Source organism: Capra hircus, chromosome 19, assembly GCF_001704415.2.
Source record: "Capra hircus breed San Clemente chromosome 19, ASM170441v1, whole genome shotgun sequence".
Taxonomy (NCBI): Eukaryota; Metazoa; Chordata; class Mammalia; order Artiodactyla; family Bovidae; genus Capra; species Capra hircus.
In genome coordinates this window covers 20145358-20159184 of record NC_030826.1, presented here as the reverse complement: position 1 = coordinate 20159184, position 13827 = coordinate 20145358, and the positions used below count along the sequence as shown (strand labels likewise).

Sequence of the window (13827 nt, the reverse complement as noted above, 5' to 3'; positions counted from 1 at the left end):
GGGGGTGGGGGTCTCTGTTCCAAGAGTTATGGGGAAGATGGAAATACAAGTGCTGAGTATGCCATCTGCCTCATGACCTAGACCGCCCTGGGTGTCATTCCCCCTCCATTCTGGGTAGAGTGTCCCATCCCACCCCAACCTCGGGTTCCTCCCCAGATCACTGTGAGTGGCCACCCTGCACCACCACCCAGGGCAGCCTTGATTACTACTCCCAGGTTTCTCTGATTCTTGAGCCCACATTTCTACTTCAACTGGGAAAGCAGGTGGAAAAGGGGAGATAGAAAGCAAGTGGGCTCTGGAGACAGGAGCTTCAAATGCCCACTCTACTACTTACTGACTGTGTGATCAGGTCAAGTCCCTCCATCTCTCTGAACCTTAATTTTTTCCTCACCTGAAAACGAGTTAATCACCCCTAGCTTCCTCCTAAGCATGTTGTAGACATCAAGTAAGAAGAGTGTGAAGGCAATTTTTTTTTTTTTTTGGGTTGTGCTCCACAGCATATGGGATCTTAGTTTCCCAACTAGGGACCGAACCCGTGTCCCCTGCATTGGAAGCACAAAGCCTGAACCAGTGGACCGCCATGGGAGTCCCATGCAGGCACTTTAGAAGCTGGAAGGTACTCCCTTTCCTATGCAGATGTGAGGTGCTTTTATTAATCAAAATTACAAACAATAACAGCATCTGGTGCTGTTCTGTGCCAGGGCTTCTCTGGTGGCTCAGATGGCAAACAATCTGCCAGGAGTGAGGGAGACTCCGGTTCTATCCCTGGGTCAGGACGACCCCCTGGAGAAGGGAATGGCTACTTACTCCAGTATTCTTGCCTGGAAAATCTCACGGACAGAGGCTATGATCCATGGGGTTGCAAAAAGTTAGACAACTAAGCGACTAACACTTTCACTTTCCCTGCCCAGAAGTATTAGTGAAGGTTCAAATATGTAAGGTTCAGACACTGCACCTATATTTTCTCAGGTAACAAACAGAATGCAGGGTGGGTAAACAAGGAAATTGAGGCACAGAGAAGTTAGGTAACTTGCCCAAAGTGGCATAGCAAGGAGAGGATCCTGTATTCAAACCCAGGCAGTCTGACCTCAAAGCCCACCTCCTGAGCAGTGGCCTCCCGTACAACTGACTGCCAATCATAAGCTACCACTCACTGGCCATTCTTCTAAGACCTCTGTGAGAGAGGGATAAGTAGGAATGCTCTCCCCTTTTCACAGACCTAGTAACTAAGGCCAGGCCAGGTAAAAATCACAAAACTAGTGATGACTCAAGGTAAAGAATCTGCCTACAGTGCAGGAGACACAGGAGACGCGGGCTAGATCCCTGTGTCAGGAAGATCCCCTGGAGTAGGAAATGGAACCCACTCCAGTATTCTTGCCTGGAGAATCCCATGAACCAAGGAGCCTGGCAGGCTACAGTCCATGGGGTCTTGCATAGAGTCCGATACGACTGAGCAACTAAGCTAAGCTCTGGCACTGACATTGTGTCTGGACCCTGGTCTGCCCAGAAGCAGCCCTTTCTTATATTCATACAGAGACACACAGAGGCTAGTAGAGTTCCTGCCTGGACCTCACTTCCCATCCTCCTAGTGCCATCAAGTGAGGGTGAGCCTCCTCCAACCCCAAGACCCAGGAGTGGTTTCTCAGTCTAGACGGTCCTCATCTCTCCCAGCACCCCAGGGTTTTCAGGCTCCATAGCCCAGACTCTTCACTCAGCCGCTCTCCTTGACCCCTCCAAGGCCTTCTTCCCTACCTCTCAGCCCTGGTCCCCATTTTTAGCTAAGGCCCCAGCTTGGCACTGGATTGGGATTTGCTGGGCTGTTTTACAGGATTTGCTGCCACCATTCGGTTATATTTGGTATGACAGTTTCAAAAGTTAAGTTTCCCAGGGCAACTTGTTCCTCCCACAACTTCCTTGAAGTTGCATCCTGCTTCCCCATCCGGGATGCCTCCTGTTTTTCGAAGTCCACAGCCCTTGTCATCAAGGTTTTTAGCACTCCTCAGTGAATACCGGGAAAGTTTTTACTGTTTGACTTTGGTGTTTCCTGCTGTAATTCATCTTTGTCCCTTGCAGAAAAAATAATATCAATACTTCACATCAATATAGGCGTTTCACTATTTCGAGTGCTTTCACATCTATAAGTCATTCAGTACACATTTCTTGGTTCCAGGGATACCAAGCTGAATAAGATACTCCCCATTTATTCTCACAAGAACCCTGAAAGTGCGCTGACATTTTGAACCTCAGTTAACAAATGAGGAAACCAGGATACTGAAAGGAGATATAACTTGCCTGGAGTGTCAAAGCTTGGAACCCAAGGCTCCAACTTCCAGCTCTGTGCTTGCTCCAGCCCAGGCTGCGGAAGTATCACTGACACCTTCTGGGGAGGGGATCAGAGTCTCTTCTGCAATTCCTGATGCTTCCTCTGACACCTCGAGGCAGGCTGGGGCAGGCCTCTTTTGCCCTGGCTATGACTCAGCCCCTTACACACACACACACACACACACACACACGCATGCACGCACACACACACACACACACACGTCACCCATTCTCTCTCTGCAGCCTACCTCCTGAGCTGCCACTTTCCCCGACGTCCAGCTTATGGAGCTGTGACTGTCACCAGCCTCCACCCTGGAGGTAGTGCCCGCTTCCGCTGTGCCACCGGCTACCAGCTGAAGGGTGCCAGGCTCCTTACCTGTCTCAACGCCACCCAGCCCTTCTGGGATTCTCAGGAGCCGGTCTGCATCGGTGAGTGTCCCCCGGGGACTCAGTGCCAAACAGGGAAGTGAGGTGGGGGCTCATCCCTGCTCTCTGTTGCGGTCTGGCACCTCCATTTGCTCTCCATAAGGAAGCCAGAAAATGGCCTCACACCTCAGTAGCATTTACACAATCTGTACTTCTTGAGCACTTACTGTATGGAGGCACCACAGGTATACCGAGTGGAATTAAACAGGGACTGCGCCCTCAAGGAGCCCACAGTTCTAGGAAATGAGGGAGGAAGACAGGCCCTGGGTCACCAACTTCCAGAGCAGGAAGTTAAAAGCACGGATGAAGAGAAAGAGTGGCTGGAGTGGGTGGAAGCAGTCGCTCCTAGCTGGGTGCCTAGAAGGCTTCCTGGGGGGAGCAGCTTTGAGGGTTTCAGTGGAAGGAACAGTGTGGGCAGTGAACCCAAGGTGACAAGGGGAGGGAGCGTTTGAGGGACACAGAAAACAGCCAGGTTTGGCTGAGGCCTGAGACATGGGGAGAGGGTGGTGGGAGGGCCTTGAACGTCAGGCCAAGACACTGGGTGGAGAACCGTTGACATTTTGTGAGACGAGGAGGGAGGGGTTCAGAACTGTCCCTCAGGAGAGACAGGCGGGTGGTGTCTGAAAGCTCGCAGCCAGCCAGGCAAGAGGGTTTGAATTTAGACAATGACTTTGGGAATGAAGAGGTTCCAGAGACCCCGACGAGGGAAAGGGGGTACGTAGGAGACTCCCAGGTTCTGGTCCTGGGTGATCGGAGAGTCTGAGATTGCTGCCAGTGAAGAGGGGCTTGTTGACAGAGGAAGATGGAGTGTTTTGTTTGCAGGGTGAAAGCATCTTGGGGTTTTGATACTTATTTCATCCTATAAACTCTTTCTGGGCATCAGGCCAAAGTGGGTATGAATAAGCCAGACCTGGGCTCTGCCCTCAAGGAGCTCTCTGTTCGACGGGAAGACTGGAAAGCGACTCAGGAAGTTCAGGGCAGATGGTGCTGTGATGGGGCGAACTCAGGGCACCATGGAGATCCAAGCGGGGGGAGTAGGGGAGAGCTGCTCGAAAACGAAGAAGGAGGTCAAACAAGCTTCCCAAGGAGAAGGCAGGGAAGGGTGACGGGCATGTCGGAGCTCCGGGCAGTGGAATGGATTCCTGGAACAGCGCATGCAGAGATGCAGAGACATGAAGCGGCACGCCACAGTGGGGGCCGGCGGGGCACGCCTGAAGAAGACAGTGGGCCGGGAAGCGCTGCAGCCGAGCCAAGAGAGACGGCTTTATAAAAGGCTCTAACCCCCTCTTGAGCTTGGACTTTATCTCGAGGGTTACAGGAAGCCACTGAGGAATTTAAGTGGAAGACAGGGCATAGTCAGATTTCAAGGGCAGTGCCGTTCCAAGACCAAGCAGAAAGGCGAGTCTGTCCTCTCTGCAAAGAAGCAGAGAAGAAACTCACCAGCACCCCTTCCCCGGGAGCTGTATTAGGTTAAAATACTCTTCAGTCTGAACACTTGGAGACAAAGGCACTGAGTCTTGGCCAGAGTGGCCTGGTCTCTGAGAGCTGGCAGAGTCCAGAGCTGTAGTTCCAGGAAAGGAAAGTGCTACCGGGGACCAGCTAGAGTCCTATTGCCTGCGACTTCTTCTCTGGCCCCATTTAACTGCCAGGGGCTTGTGGCCAAGTAACTCAGCAGCCCTTGGTGATGGGGAAGGGTGAGCTGCCAAGCCTCTGCTAAGGAAGAGGGGGCCGTCCCGGGCCAGAGGGACCAGTGCTGGAAAGGGGTCAGTCTGTCAATCAGGACTATTTGACAGTAGTAGTGATGCTGACTCAAGACTGTCTCCTGGCTAACAAGGCCTGCTACAGGCACAAGGTTTGGAGGTGAAGGGCATGGCCACCAGGTGTTTGGCATCCCTGAGCTAGTCCTACTCTCTTCTTTATAGTCATCCATTCATTTTATCCAAAAAAATATTGAATACCAACTCTGTGTCTGGTTTGAAAAGACCTGGCCCCTGCCCTGGAGGGCCTAGTTAAGGGACATATCCAAAACTAACTGGTTTAGGAAGATGGTCTGAGACAGAGGCAGCAAATATATTCAAGAAGGTTGGAGCCCTGGGAAGGGGAATAAAGTTCACCTGGGAGGAGGAATCAGGGAGGGCCTCCCTGAGAAGTCAGCAGTGAGGAAAGGTGACTCACCCAGGGCCACGTGGCTAGGCAGCCTCAGATTCCCTAGTCAAGGGAGTTGCACATGAATGGTCCTGGAGGTTTGAAAGGTTAGGAGGTTGGCTGCCTGAAGCCACAGGGTCACAGGGGCAAAGGATTGACCTCCAGAGCCATGAAGGCAAGCTCCCTGCTGCCCCTGGCAGAAGGCATGGAGCAGGGATGGGCGGGGAGGCTTGATAGGCCATCTAGGATCCAGCCGGGGGCCAGCCCACAGTGCGGCCCGTTTCACAGCTGCCTGCGGTGGAGTGATCCGCAACGCCACCACCGGCCGCATCGTCTCGCCCGGCTTCCCGGGCAACTACAGCAACAACATCACCTGCCACTGGCTGCTTGAGGCTCCCGAGGGCCAGCGGTTGCACCTGCACTTTGAGAAGGTTTCCCTGGCTGAGGATGACGACAGGTGAGGGGGTGTCCTGGTGGGATCATAGTGCCTGGCCTGGTAGTACCCTGCCTGAGGGATGGTACCCAAGCCTGGGGCCTCACCCCACCCAACTCAGCGACCAGCCACGCAACTGCCTCTCTTGTGGCCCAGGCTCATCATCCGTAATGGGGACAACGTGGAGGCCCCACCCGTGTATGATTCCTACGAGGTCGAGTACCTGCCCATTGAGGGCCTGCTCAGCTCCGGCCGACACTTCTTCGTGGAGCTCAGTACTGACAGCAGTGGGGTGGCTGCTGGCATGGCCCTGCGCTACGAGGGTGAGCCTGCTGGGGCCTAACCAGGGGTGGGGGTCTCCAGCCCAGGGTCTCTTCTCACACGCTCCCTCTCTGCCTCGATTCCCTCATCACTCCTTCCAACTGGCCCCTTGCTCACCTGCCACCCAGATCCTCTCTCCTTACTCATCCCCTGAAATCCAGGATTCTGCTCCATCTTTGCAGGAGACCCCTGCCAAGACCCAGGCCCTCTGGTCCAAGAGAATCAGTTCTCTAGAGTTTGAAGAATAAAAATAACCCCCACTCTTACGGAAGAACTGCTGCAGGACACACTCTAGCACCGCTCATGCATGCATGTGTTCATTCATTTATTAAGAAAAACCAAACATGTATTGAGCGCCTTCTGTGTACTAAGCACAAACTCAGCACTGACACAATGGTGATGGCCTCCTGAGGATACATGCTCTGGGCTGCTCCGCCCCCTGCTCCAAACCCAGACACACATCAGTTGTCAGGAAGAGAAAGGCCCTGGGGATGGAAGTAGGACGACTGCCCCATGTTTGCCCCAGTCGTGCTGAGCTGGGCTGGGTCCTGTGGTTTGCAGCCTTCCAGCAAGGCCATTGCTACGAGCCCTTTGTCAAATACGGCAACTTCAGCAGCAGCGCACCCTCTTACCCTGTGGGGACCACCGTGGAGTTCAGCTGCGACCCCGGCTACACTCTGGAGCAGGGCTCCATCATCATTGAGTGCGTGGACCCCCACGACCCCCAGTGGAATGAGACAGAGCCCGCCTGCCGAGGTCAGTACGCATCAGGGGCTAGGCCTGCTGGGAGCAGGGAGCAGGGTTGACACGAGGGAGCTGGCCACAGGACCTGGGACCACGGGGCCTGGTGACACATGTGACTGAAGCTTCCCCCCGCCCCGAGGAGGAGGTGGGGGGTCCCAGCAGTGGGCAGGCACTCCTGTGGACAGGAGGCAGCCCCAGGACATGGCACTGGCTGGGGGTGGGATGGGGGAGTGGAACGCCAAGGGGATGCGGTTCCCCTGCCTTCCAGCCGTGTGCAGTGGGGAGACCACAGACTCGGCCGGCGTGGTGCTCTCCCCCAACTGGCCAGAGCCGTACGGCCGTGGGCAGGACTGCATCTGGGGTGTGCATGTGGAGGAAGACAAGCGCATCATGCTGGACGTCCGAGTGTGAGTGCCCGCTGGGCTCTGTCAAGCCACCTCCCGGGATCTGGGGCCCTCTGTCAGCCAGCCCGCCCTGCCTGACGGTTCCCCTCCACAGGCTACGCATAGGCACGGGCGACGTGCTGACCTTCTATGACGGGGACGACCTGACAGCTCGGGTCCTGGGCCAGTACTCTGGGCCCCGGGGCCACTTCAAGCTCTTTACCTCCATGGCTGATGTCACCATTCAGTTCCAGTCGGACCCTGGGGCCTCAGTGCTCGGCTACCAGCAGGGCTTCGTCATCCACTTCTTTGGTGAGCTTGCTCCTGCCCTGCCCTGCTGGGGTTGGGGAGGTAGAAGCGATGCCAGGTGCAGACCCCCAGCCTAGGCAAGTCAGAAAAGCCAGGGAGGTGAGGAGTCTGAGTGCTCTTATCTGATTGGGGGAAGCTGGGACATTCCAGGCATCACCTTTGGGAACCTAATCTTATTCTCCATCTCCCCTGAGGGCCCAGTGAGAGGAAGCAAGCCTCTGCTAAACTGGGTAGACAGCAGGAAAGAACTTCCTGACAGAAACAGGGAACTGAGGAAAGGCCTTCATTGAAATGACAGTTTTCCCCACCCTACCTGGCCCCTCTCTCAGGGCTAAGGAATTGGCCAACGTGCTTGGGAAGTAAGGCCAAAGCTTAGGTGACAACCCTGGAATCTAGGAGACAGGCAAGAAGGAATCCCTGAGCAGGAAGGCATGATCGCTGAGCCTGCCCAGGCCAGGCCAGGCCTGGATGAGTTGGCAGGAACTGGAGTGCCCTCGAGGGGAGGGAAGCTAGAACAGTCTCCCTTGGGTGCTGCTGAGCGCCTGCATCTTGCTGCCCCCAGAGGTGCCCCGTAATGACACCTGTCCGGAGCTACCCGAAATCCCCAATGGGTGGAAGAGCCCGTCGCAGCCTGAGCTGGTGCATGGCACCGTCGTCACCTACCAGTGCTACCCTGGCTACCAGGTGGTGGGCTCCAGTGTCCTCATGTGCCAGTGGGACCTCACCTGGAGTGAGGACCTGCCCTCATGCCAGAGAGGTGAGTGCACCTGTTCCCCACGCTGTCCCCAGTGCAACCTACAAGCCTCTCTCCCGGTTTCTAATCCAGACTCTAGCTGTTATTAGCTGGTAGTCATAGCCTCGGTTGCCTCAGCTGTAAAGTGGGATCATACCTTCTCACAGGGTTATCCACCAAGTACTCCAAGTTTTCCATTCCTGGTATGTGGCCCATCAATGTTTGTTGATTCTGATGAATGGGGAGGGGGGCAAATGGAGAGAGAACACCAGCACAATAGTAGGGGCAGATAAACAGGGGTGGAGCCCCGTGCTGTGAAGATGTTGGCAGGCTTAGAACAAAGCCAGCATGCACTGGTTTTTGTTGAGTTCTACTTGGGCCACTTCCCTCTGTCACTCCCTACCCTCAGTGACTTCCTGTCGTGACCCTGGGGACGTGGAACACAGCCGACGCCTCATATCGAGCCCCAAGTTCCCCGTGGGGGCCACCGTGCAGTATATCTGTGACCAGGGTTTTGTGCTGACGGGTAGTGCCCTACTCACCTGCCATGACCGCCAAGCCAGCAGCCCCAAGTGGAGCGACCGGGCCCCCAAATGTCTCCGTGAGTGTCAGACGGGGAGGTGGGAGGATGCTGCCTCTTGCGGCTAGAGGCCTGGCACCCTCACTGGGCCCTGCCTGTTTTGCAGTGGAACAGCTCAAACCGTGCCATGGCCTCAGCGCCCCCGAGAATGGTGCCCGCAGTCCCGAGAAGCGGCTGCACCCAGCGGGGGCTACTGTCCACTTCTCGTGTGCCCCTGGCTATGTGCTGAAGGGCCAGGCCAGCATCAAGTGTGTGCCCGGACACCCCTCACATTGGAGTGACCCCCCACCCATCTGTAGGGCTGGTGAGTGTCCTACCATCTGCTGAACCTCTGCCTGGCCCACGGGGCTGCCCTGGCAAAGATGTCAGAGGCCGAGAACCAAAACCCCCTGCCCACGTACCCCCACCTCTTATGTTATTCTTGGTTTCTCGGGTGTCTGCCAGATCCTTTTGACCTGGTGACAAACTCTGGGGTGGGCTCCCCTTGGACAAATTCCTCCCCATGACCAGCCCACTCCCTGCCTTTGTGGTCTGGCTCTTTGGGCTCACCCACTGCCCTTGGCCCTCCCCTCTTATTCTAGCCTCTCTGGACGGCTTCTACAGCGGCCGCAGCCTGGATGGTGAGCCCCCAACCTCCTCGAGGGTCAGGGAAATAATCTCCCTGCCCCTTGTTCTCACAGCTTCCAGGCTGTGGGCTCCCCAAGGAGGGAGGGCAGAGAAAGAGAGAGATCTGGGACTAACAGGGGGCAAAAAGCCCCTTCCCCCGCCCCCAGCCAGCTAGAGGGAGCTGGCGGCTGGCTGCCCCTGGGCAGAGGCGAGGGGATATGGGACTCAGGCAACAGGGCCCTCTGCCCCAGCCCCATCCTCTATGCTTTCAGTTGCCAAGGTGCCAGCTGCCTCCAACACACTGGATGCTGCTCACCTCGCAGCTGCCATCTTCTTGCCGCTGGTGGCGATGGCGCTCTTGGTGGGAGGCGTGTACCTCTACTTCTGCAGGTGAGTCCGGCTTCCCTGCCTGCCCTGCACCCCTGACTCACTCCCGCCCAGCACTCCTGACTCCTAGGCCTCTCTGCTGCACAGGCTCCAGGGGAACAGCCCCCTGCAGCTGCCCCGGACACGACCCCGCCCTTATGACCGCATCACTGTGGAGTCAGCGTTTGATAATCCAACTTACGAGACTGGAGTAAGTACCGAGGCCAGGCTCGACACCCCAGTCAGGACCCAATTCTGTGTTCCCTTGGCCAGGTACCCCTGCGGGTCCTGCCAAGCCCTTTCACTCTTTCTGTTTTCCTCGGGAAGGTGGATTGTGGACTAGCAGGCCTTTGACAAGTTTCCAACTCCCAGAAGTCTCTTTCCTTTGCAGGAGACGAGAGAATATGAAGTCTCCATCTAGGTGGGGTGGCCTGGGGAAGCCGGCTCCGCCCTGCATCCCAGTCCAGCAGCAGAGCTCCCAGCTTCCTGCTCCCTTGCCCTCCACCTCCTGTACATACCACCTGGGAAGAGATGCCGCCAGTCCCTCAAGAAGTTGTGCACATCCCGCCTGCAATACCCACCGGGGCCTATTCTCTTGGGACCACTGCCCCCTTAGGGCCCTTCCTTGGGTCCAAGTCAGGGGCATCTGCCTCCAGACCAAACACAGCTGGAGCACATGCACCAAGAACCAGCATTCTCCTGACCCACTCTCAGGCCTGGGACCTCTGGGCTGGAATTCAGGCAGGGCAGAGTACCTCCCTCCACGTGACCACCCTCCAGCCCTGGCATGCAGCAGCCCTGACATGACAGTGGCGGAAAGTGTGCCAGGGTGCTGCTCACAGGGCCGCTGCTAGTGGCCAACACTTCTCTCAACAGTGACCTCTGAGTAGTCCTGGCATGCTGACACCAGTTCCCGAGGGAGATCTCTAGTCTTTCTCTAAGGCCCTAGGAATGGTCAGTTCTGCCTCCTGCCCCTTCCTGGCAGAGGCAATAACACTATGGATCTTAAGGGGTTTAGGGACTCTACCCCAGGCTCAGGTTGGGCTTCCCTAGGCCACACCACTCATGTGCCACACCAAAGCAGGACACCCCCCACTGCTCCCCTGGTGGCCCTACACCCCAAGAGAGGGAGACTCTCCCCTGACGTCAGTCTGGCTATGAAAAACACCCTCTTGCCCACCTTCCCCTCCTCCAACCCCAGTAACCTGTCAGGCTTCCCTCCTGGCCACTGTGTTTTGGGATAAGGGGAGTGGCAGGCATATTCTGAAGATGCGCAGAGGTCCACGGGTGCAGGAATTTGGCATGGAACAGAGGGTCAAAGCATCCCAGGGAGAGGCCCAGGAGTTGGCTGCAGGCTACTTTGTACATGTAATGTATTATATGGGGTCTGGGCTCCAGTCAGAGAACAATCTTCTATTTCTGTTGTTTCCATTAAAATGGTGTTTTTGGAAAAAAAACAAACAAACAAACAAGCAATGGCCTGGTGGATGGTGCTTTCTTGGAGGGAAGGGAGGTGGGAGACAAATGGGATGTGGACTTGAGGGCCAGAAGGCATGCTAAACCTACCAACTGATCATCTCCAGACGTTATCAAAAACCAGTCATGGGAATTCCCTGGGGGTTCCAGTGCTTGGGGTTCAGCACTTTCACTGGACAGCCTGGGTTCAATCCTTGCTCAGGGAACTAAGATCCTACAAGCCCCATGTGCAGTCAAACGAAAACAAAAAGTAGCCACATGCCAGTGCTTCAGGGACTACTGTCCCAACAAGATGTGACAGCTGGCATGTGAAGTGAGAGGCCCCAAGGTTGGTGCCACAGGGGTGTGGGAACCCAGAAACTGAAATGCTCGGCCATCCCAGTGCTTCACTTCCCCTCTTGGCTAGGTCCAGAACCAAAGCCTGGCATAGTCCTAAGTCTGTCGTCAAACCCATCGTATTGCTGAAAAGCCCAGAAAACCTGACGCCTCTCTTCCTTGACTTCGTTCCAGCTAGCAAGGTTTAGGAAACTGGAATAGGAATCAGAGACTGAGTCCCTGAACATGAGGCTCTGGTCTGTCTTGGCCTCAGAGAACATCCAGACTGTCCAGTGCGAAGGCAATGCAGCCTAGAAGGCTTAGCTTCTAATTTAACAAAAGCTGTGTCCATGGACTCCAGAAAGAGATGACTGAAGAGGATGTGCTTAAGTTTGCCTTGTTTGGTCCCTCCCAGCATCTATGCCCCTTCCCTATGGCCCCCAGAATCTCCTGGGATGTGTTTAGCCAGGCTTGGTCTGCATCACACACATTCATGCTTAGAGGTGTGCTCTGCAAGGCTGCTCTCCAGAATAAGAGCAGAAGGAAGGCAACAGGGAGTCGTGGGCACTCAGAAGCCAGAAGACAGAAATGGTAGCAGCAACCAGAACTTCTAAAGTTATCCAACACGGAGATCTTGGATCACTTGTGGCTGGCCACCTCCTGGTTCTACCACAAGCCACCTTGGATGGAGAGGCTCCAGCCCATGCAGAATGCAGTGCCTACATTAGCCACAAGAGGTCACTTCCAAACGCATGTGTATCCCACCTGCTCTCCTCAATCCCCCTGGCACATCCAGGGCTGGAGCTCTCCAAGGTGGCACCAACTGCTAGCCCCACTGGGCTGACCTCACCCTCCAAGTTCTGAGAGGAAGGTGTGTGGAGTGATTAGTTACCCTGGTACTTGTCAACAGAGCCAAGTATTATTTCCCTCATTAACCCATTAATGCCTATGTCTGTTCTCAACTGCAGTGACGGTGTTGATCAAAGCAAAGCCTTGCTCTTTAGGCATGTGCCAGTGACTTACTTATCTGCCCCATAATACCTTCAGGCTGACACAGCAGCATGGTTGGGCCCTGAGCTGTAGGAAGAAAGCCAGTAGGAGAGGGTACATGATATACCCACTTCTGAGCATCTGTAGCATGAAATACTGCCTAAGAAGACATAAGGTCCAGCCACTTCTATACTTCTAGCTCAGCCCTTCTCTCTCTGTCCCAGAGCCACTAAGATTTCTTGTTTGCTGAAGCTGGTAGAGGGTAGAGAGGGCCGATCTACATGACAATTCCCCTGCTTGATCAATAAGGCCCAGGACTTTATTATTTTTCCCAGGCACCAACCGGACCATTAGGAAAGTCAGAAGAACAGAAACCTAAGACCGCACACCCACGACCTCACCCTATCAGACTCATCCTCCTTACTATCCCCCACCCCAAAGCAGCAACGCCGTTCAGGCAGTTAGACAGTATCCTAGCCTGGGAATTAAAAAAATACGTCTCATTCTTAGGTCTGCCATAAATTCACTATGTGAACTAGGCAATCACTACTCTTCTCTATGCATCGGGATATGAAGAGGTTAATACAGATGGTTTTAGGTTTTAAGCCCTTTCCAGTTTTAGGTTTCTGAGAATGCTAAAGATACCTTAATATCAAAAGTGAGCCAGGACACAGCTACCTGGTAACAATGCCAACTAAACACCTCGTATCAGGCGCAATGATGCCCCTCCCTCCTCCACCGCTTCATCTACAGTCAGGCAGAGGCAACTGGCCATCTTCGTAGATGGCACCAAAGGGAGGGACAGGCGTGGTGGAGAGCGTGAAGCCCTGCCCAGAGTCCGAGGTGAGACCTTCAGACTACAAATCCCAGCATACAGCGGCAGCTCTGAAAGGTATCTCGCTCTTCCCCGCGTCCATCCTACATTACACTGCATCGCACGCACACGAAACTACGGCTCCCAGAATCCACCAGACCCATCGCGATTCTTGCTCCCAGGGTGCAATGCTCTACCTTCGCCCTTTGGACCTCGGCGCGTTGCAAACTGGGAGCTGAAGTCCACTGAAGGCAGGTAGCTGGGCGTTGTCAGCATTACAAACTCTTAGCCTTTGGTTTCCTCTTGGAGGGCAGTTTTCAGAGACAGTAATCAAAAGAGGGTGGTGTCGGGCAGGCAGACCTCCACGGTGCCATCGCTACGAAAGGCAGGGATGCTCAGGCTAAAATTTACTGCTGGGAGCGGGAGGGAAGAGAGAACAGAAGCCACCCAACCCGACACCAAAACCATCGTTTTCCGTCGCGATGGCTTTTCTTTTTCTCTTTACCAATATGGCGCCTGGTCCAGCCACACCTGACGCTGGACCCAAACAGTCCAGTACAACATCCCTAGGAGGACATGCTGTCACCGACAGCCTACCAGCACCAGCCAACACCACACTTTGCTTCTTTCTGTTCGCTCCTGAGGACTCCAAGGGCATAGTAGTCTATAACCCACTACCAAAATGGCGAAAGGAGAAGCATTCTTGTTAGGGCCTTCTGGTGACAATACGCCTGCGCCGGCGTCGGCCGTGTTATTGTGGGGCGGGAGGGGAGCATCCGCAACACGCCTGCGCGAGACTAGAGTCCTCTCGGTCTACACTCAAACACCAATGGATGAAGAGCCCTGGTGCTCGTGCGGCTGCGC

The 13827-nt window shown here is 55.1% G+C and overlaps 1 protein-coding gene across 2 annotated transcripts in view; it reads left to right on the top strand.

Annotated features, from left to right (window-relative positions):
- Window positions 1–10840, top strand: part of SEZ6 (seizure related 6 homolog) — a 48163-nt gene extending 37323 nt beyond the window's left edge. The window contains exons 5-17 of one of the 2 annotated variants that reach the window (XM_018064332.1): window positions 2566–2751; window positions 5182–5350; window positions 5483–5649; window positions 6209–6403; window positions 6660–6798; window positions 6890–7086; window positions 7646–7840; window positions 8226–8417; window positions 8503–8700; window positions 8978–9016; window positions 9275–9392; window positions 9477–9579; window positions 9744–10840. In XM_018064332.1, the coding sequence (XP_017919821.1) occupies window positions 2566–2751; window positions 5182–5350; window positions 5483–5649; window positions 6209–6403; window positions 6660–6798; window positions 6890–7086; window positions 7646–7840; window positions 8226–8417; window positions 8503–8700; window positions 8978–9016; window positions 9275–9392; window positions 9477–9579; window positions 9744–9776 (1931 nt within the window). In that variant the 3' untranslated portion in view covers window positions 9777–10840. The remainder of the gene's footprint in view (window positions 1–2565; window positions 2752–5181; window positions 5351–5482; window positions 5650–6208; window positions 6404–6659; window positions 6799–6889; window positions 7087–7645; window positions 7841–8225; window positions 8418–8502; window positions 8701–8977; window positions 9017–9274; window positions 9393–9476; window positions 9580–9743) is intronic. The other variant, XM_018064333.1, reaches the window with a different exon arrangement.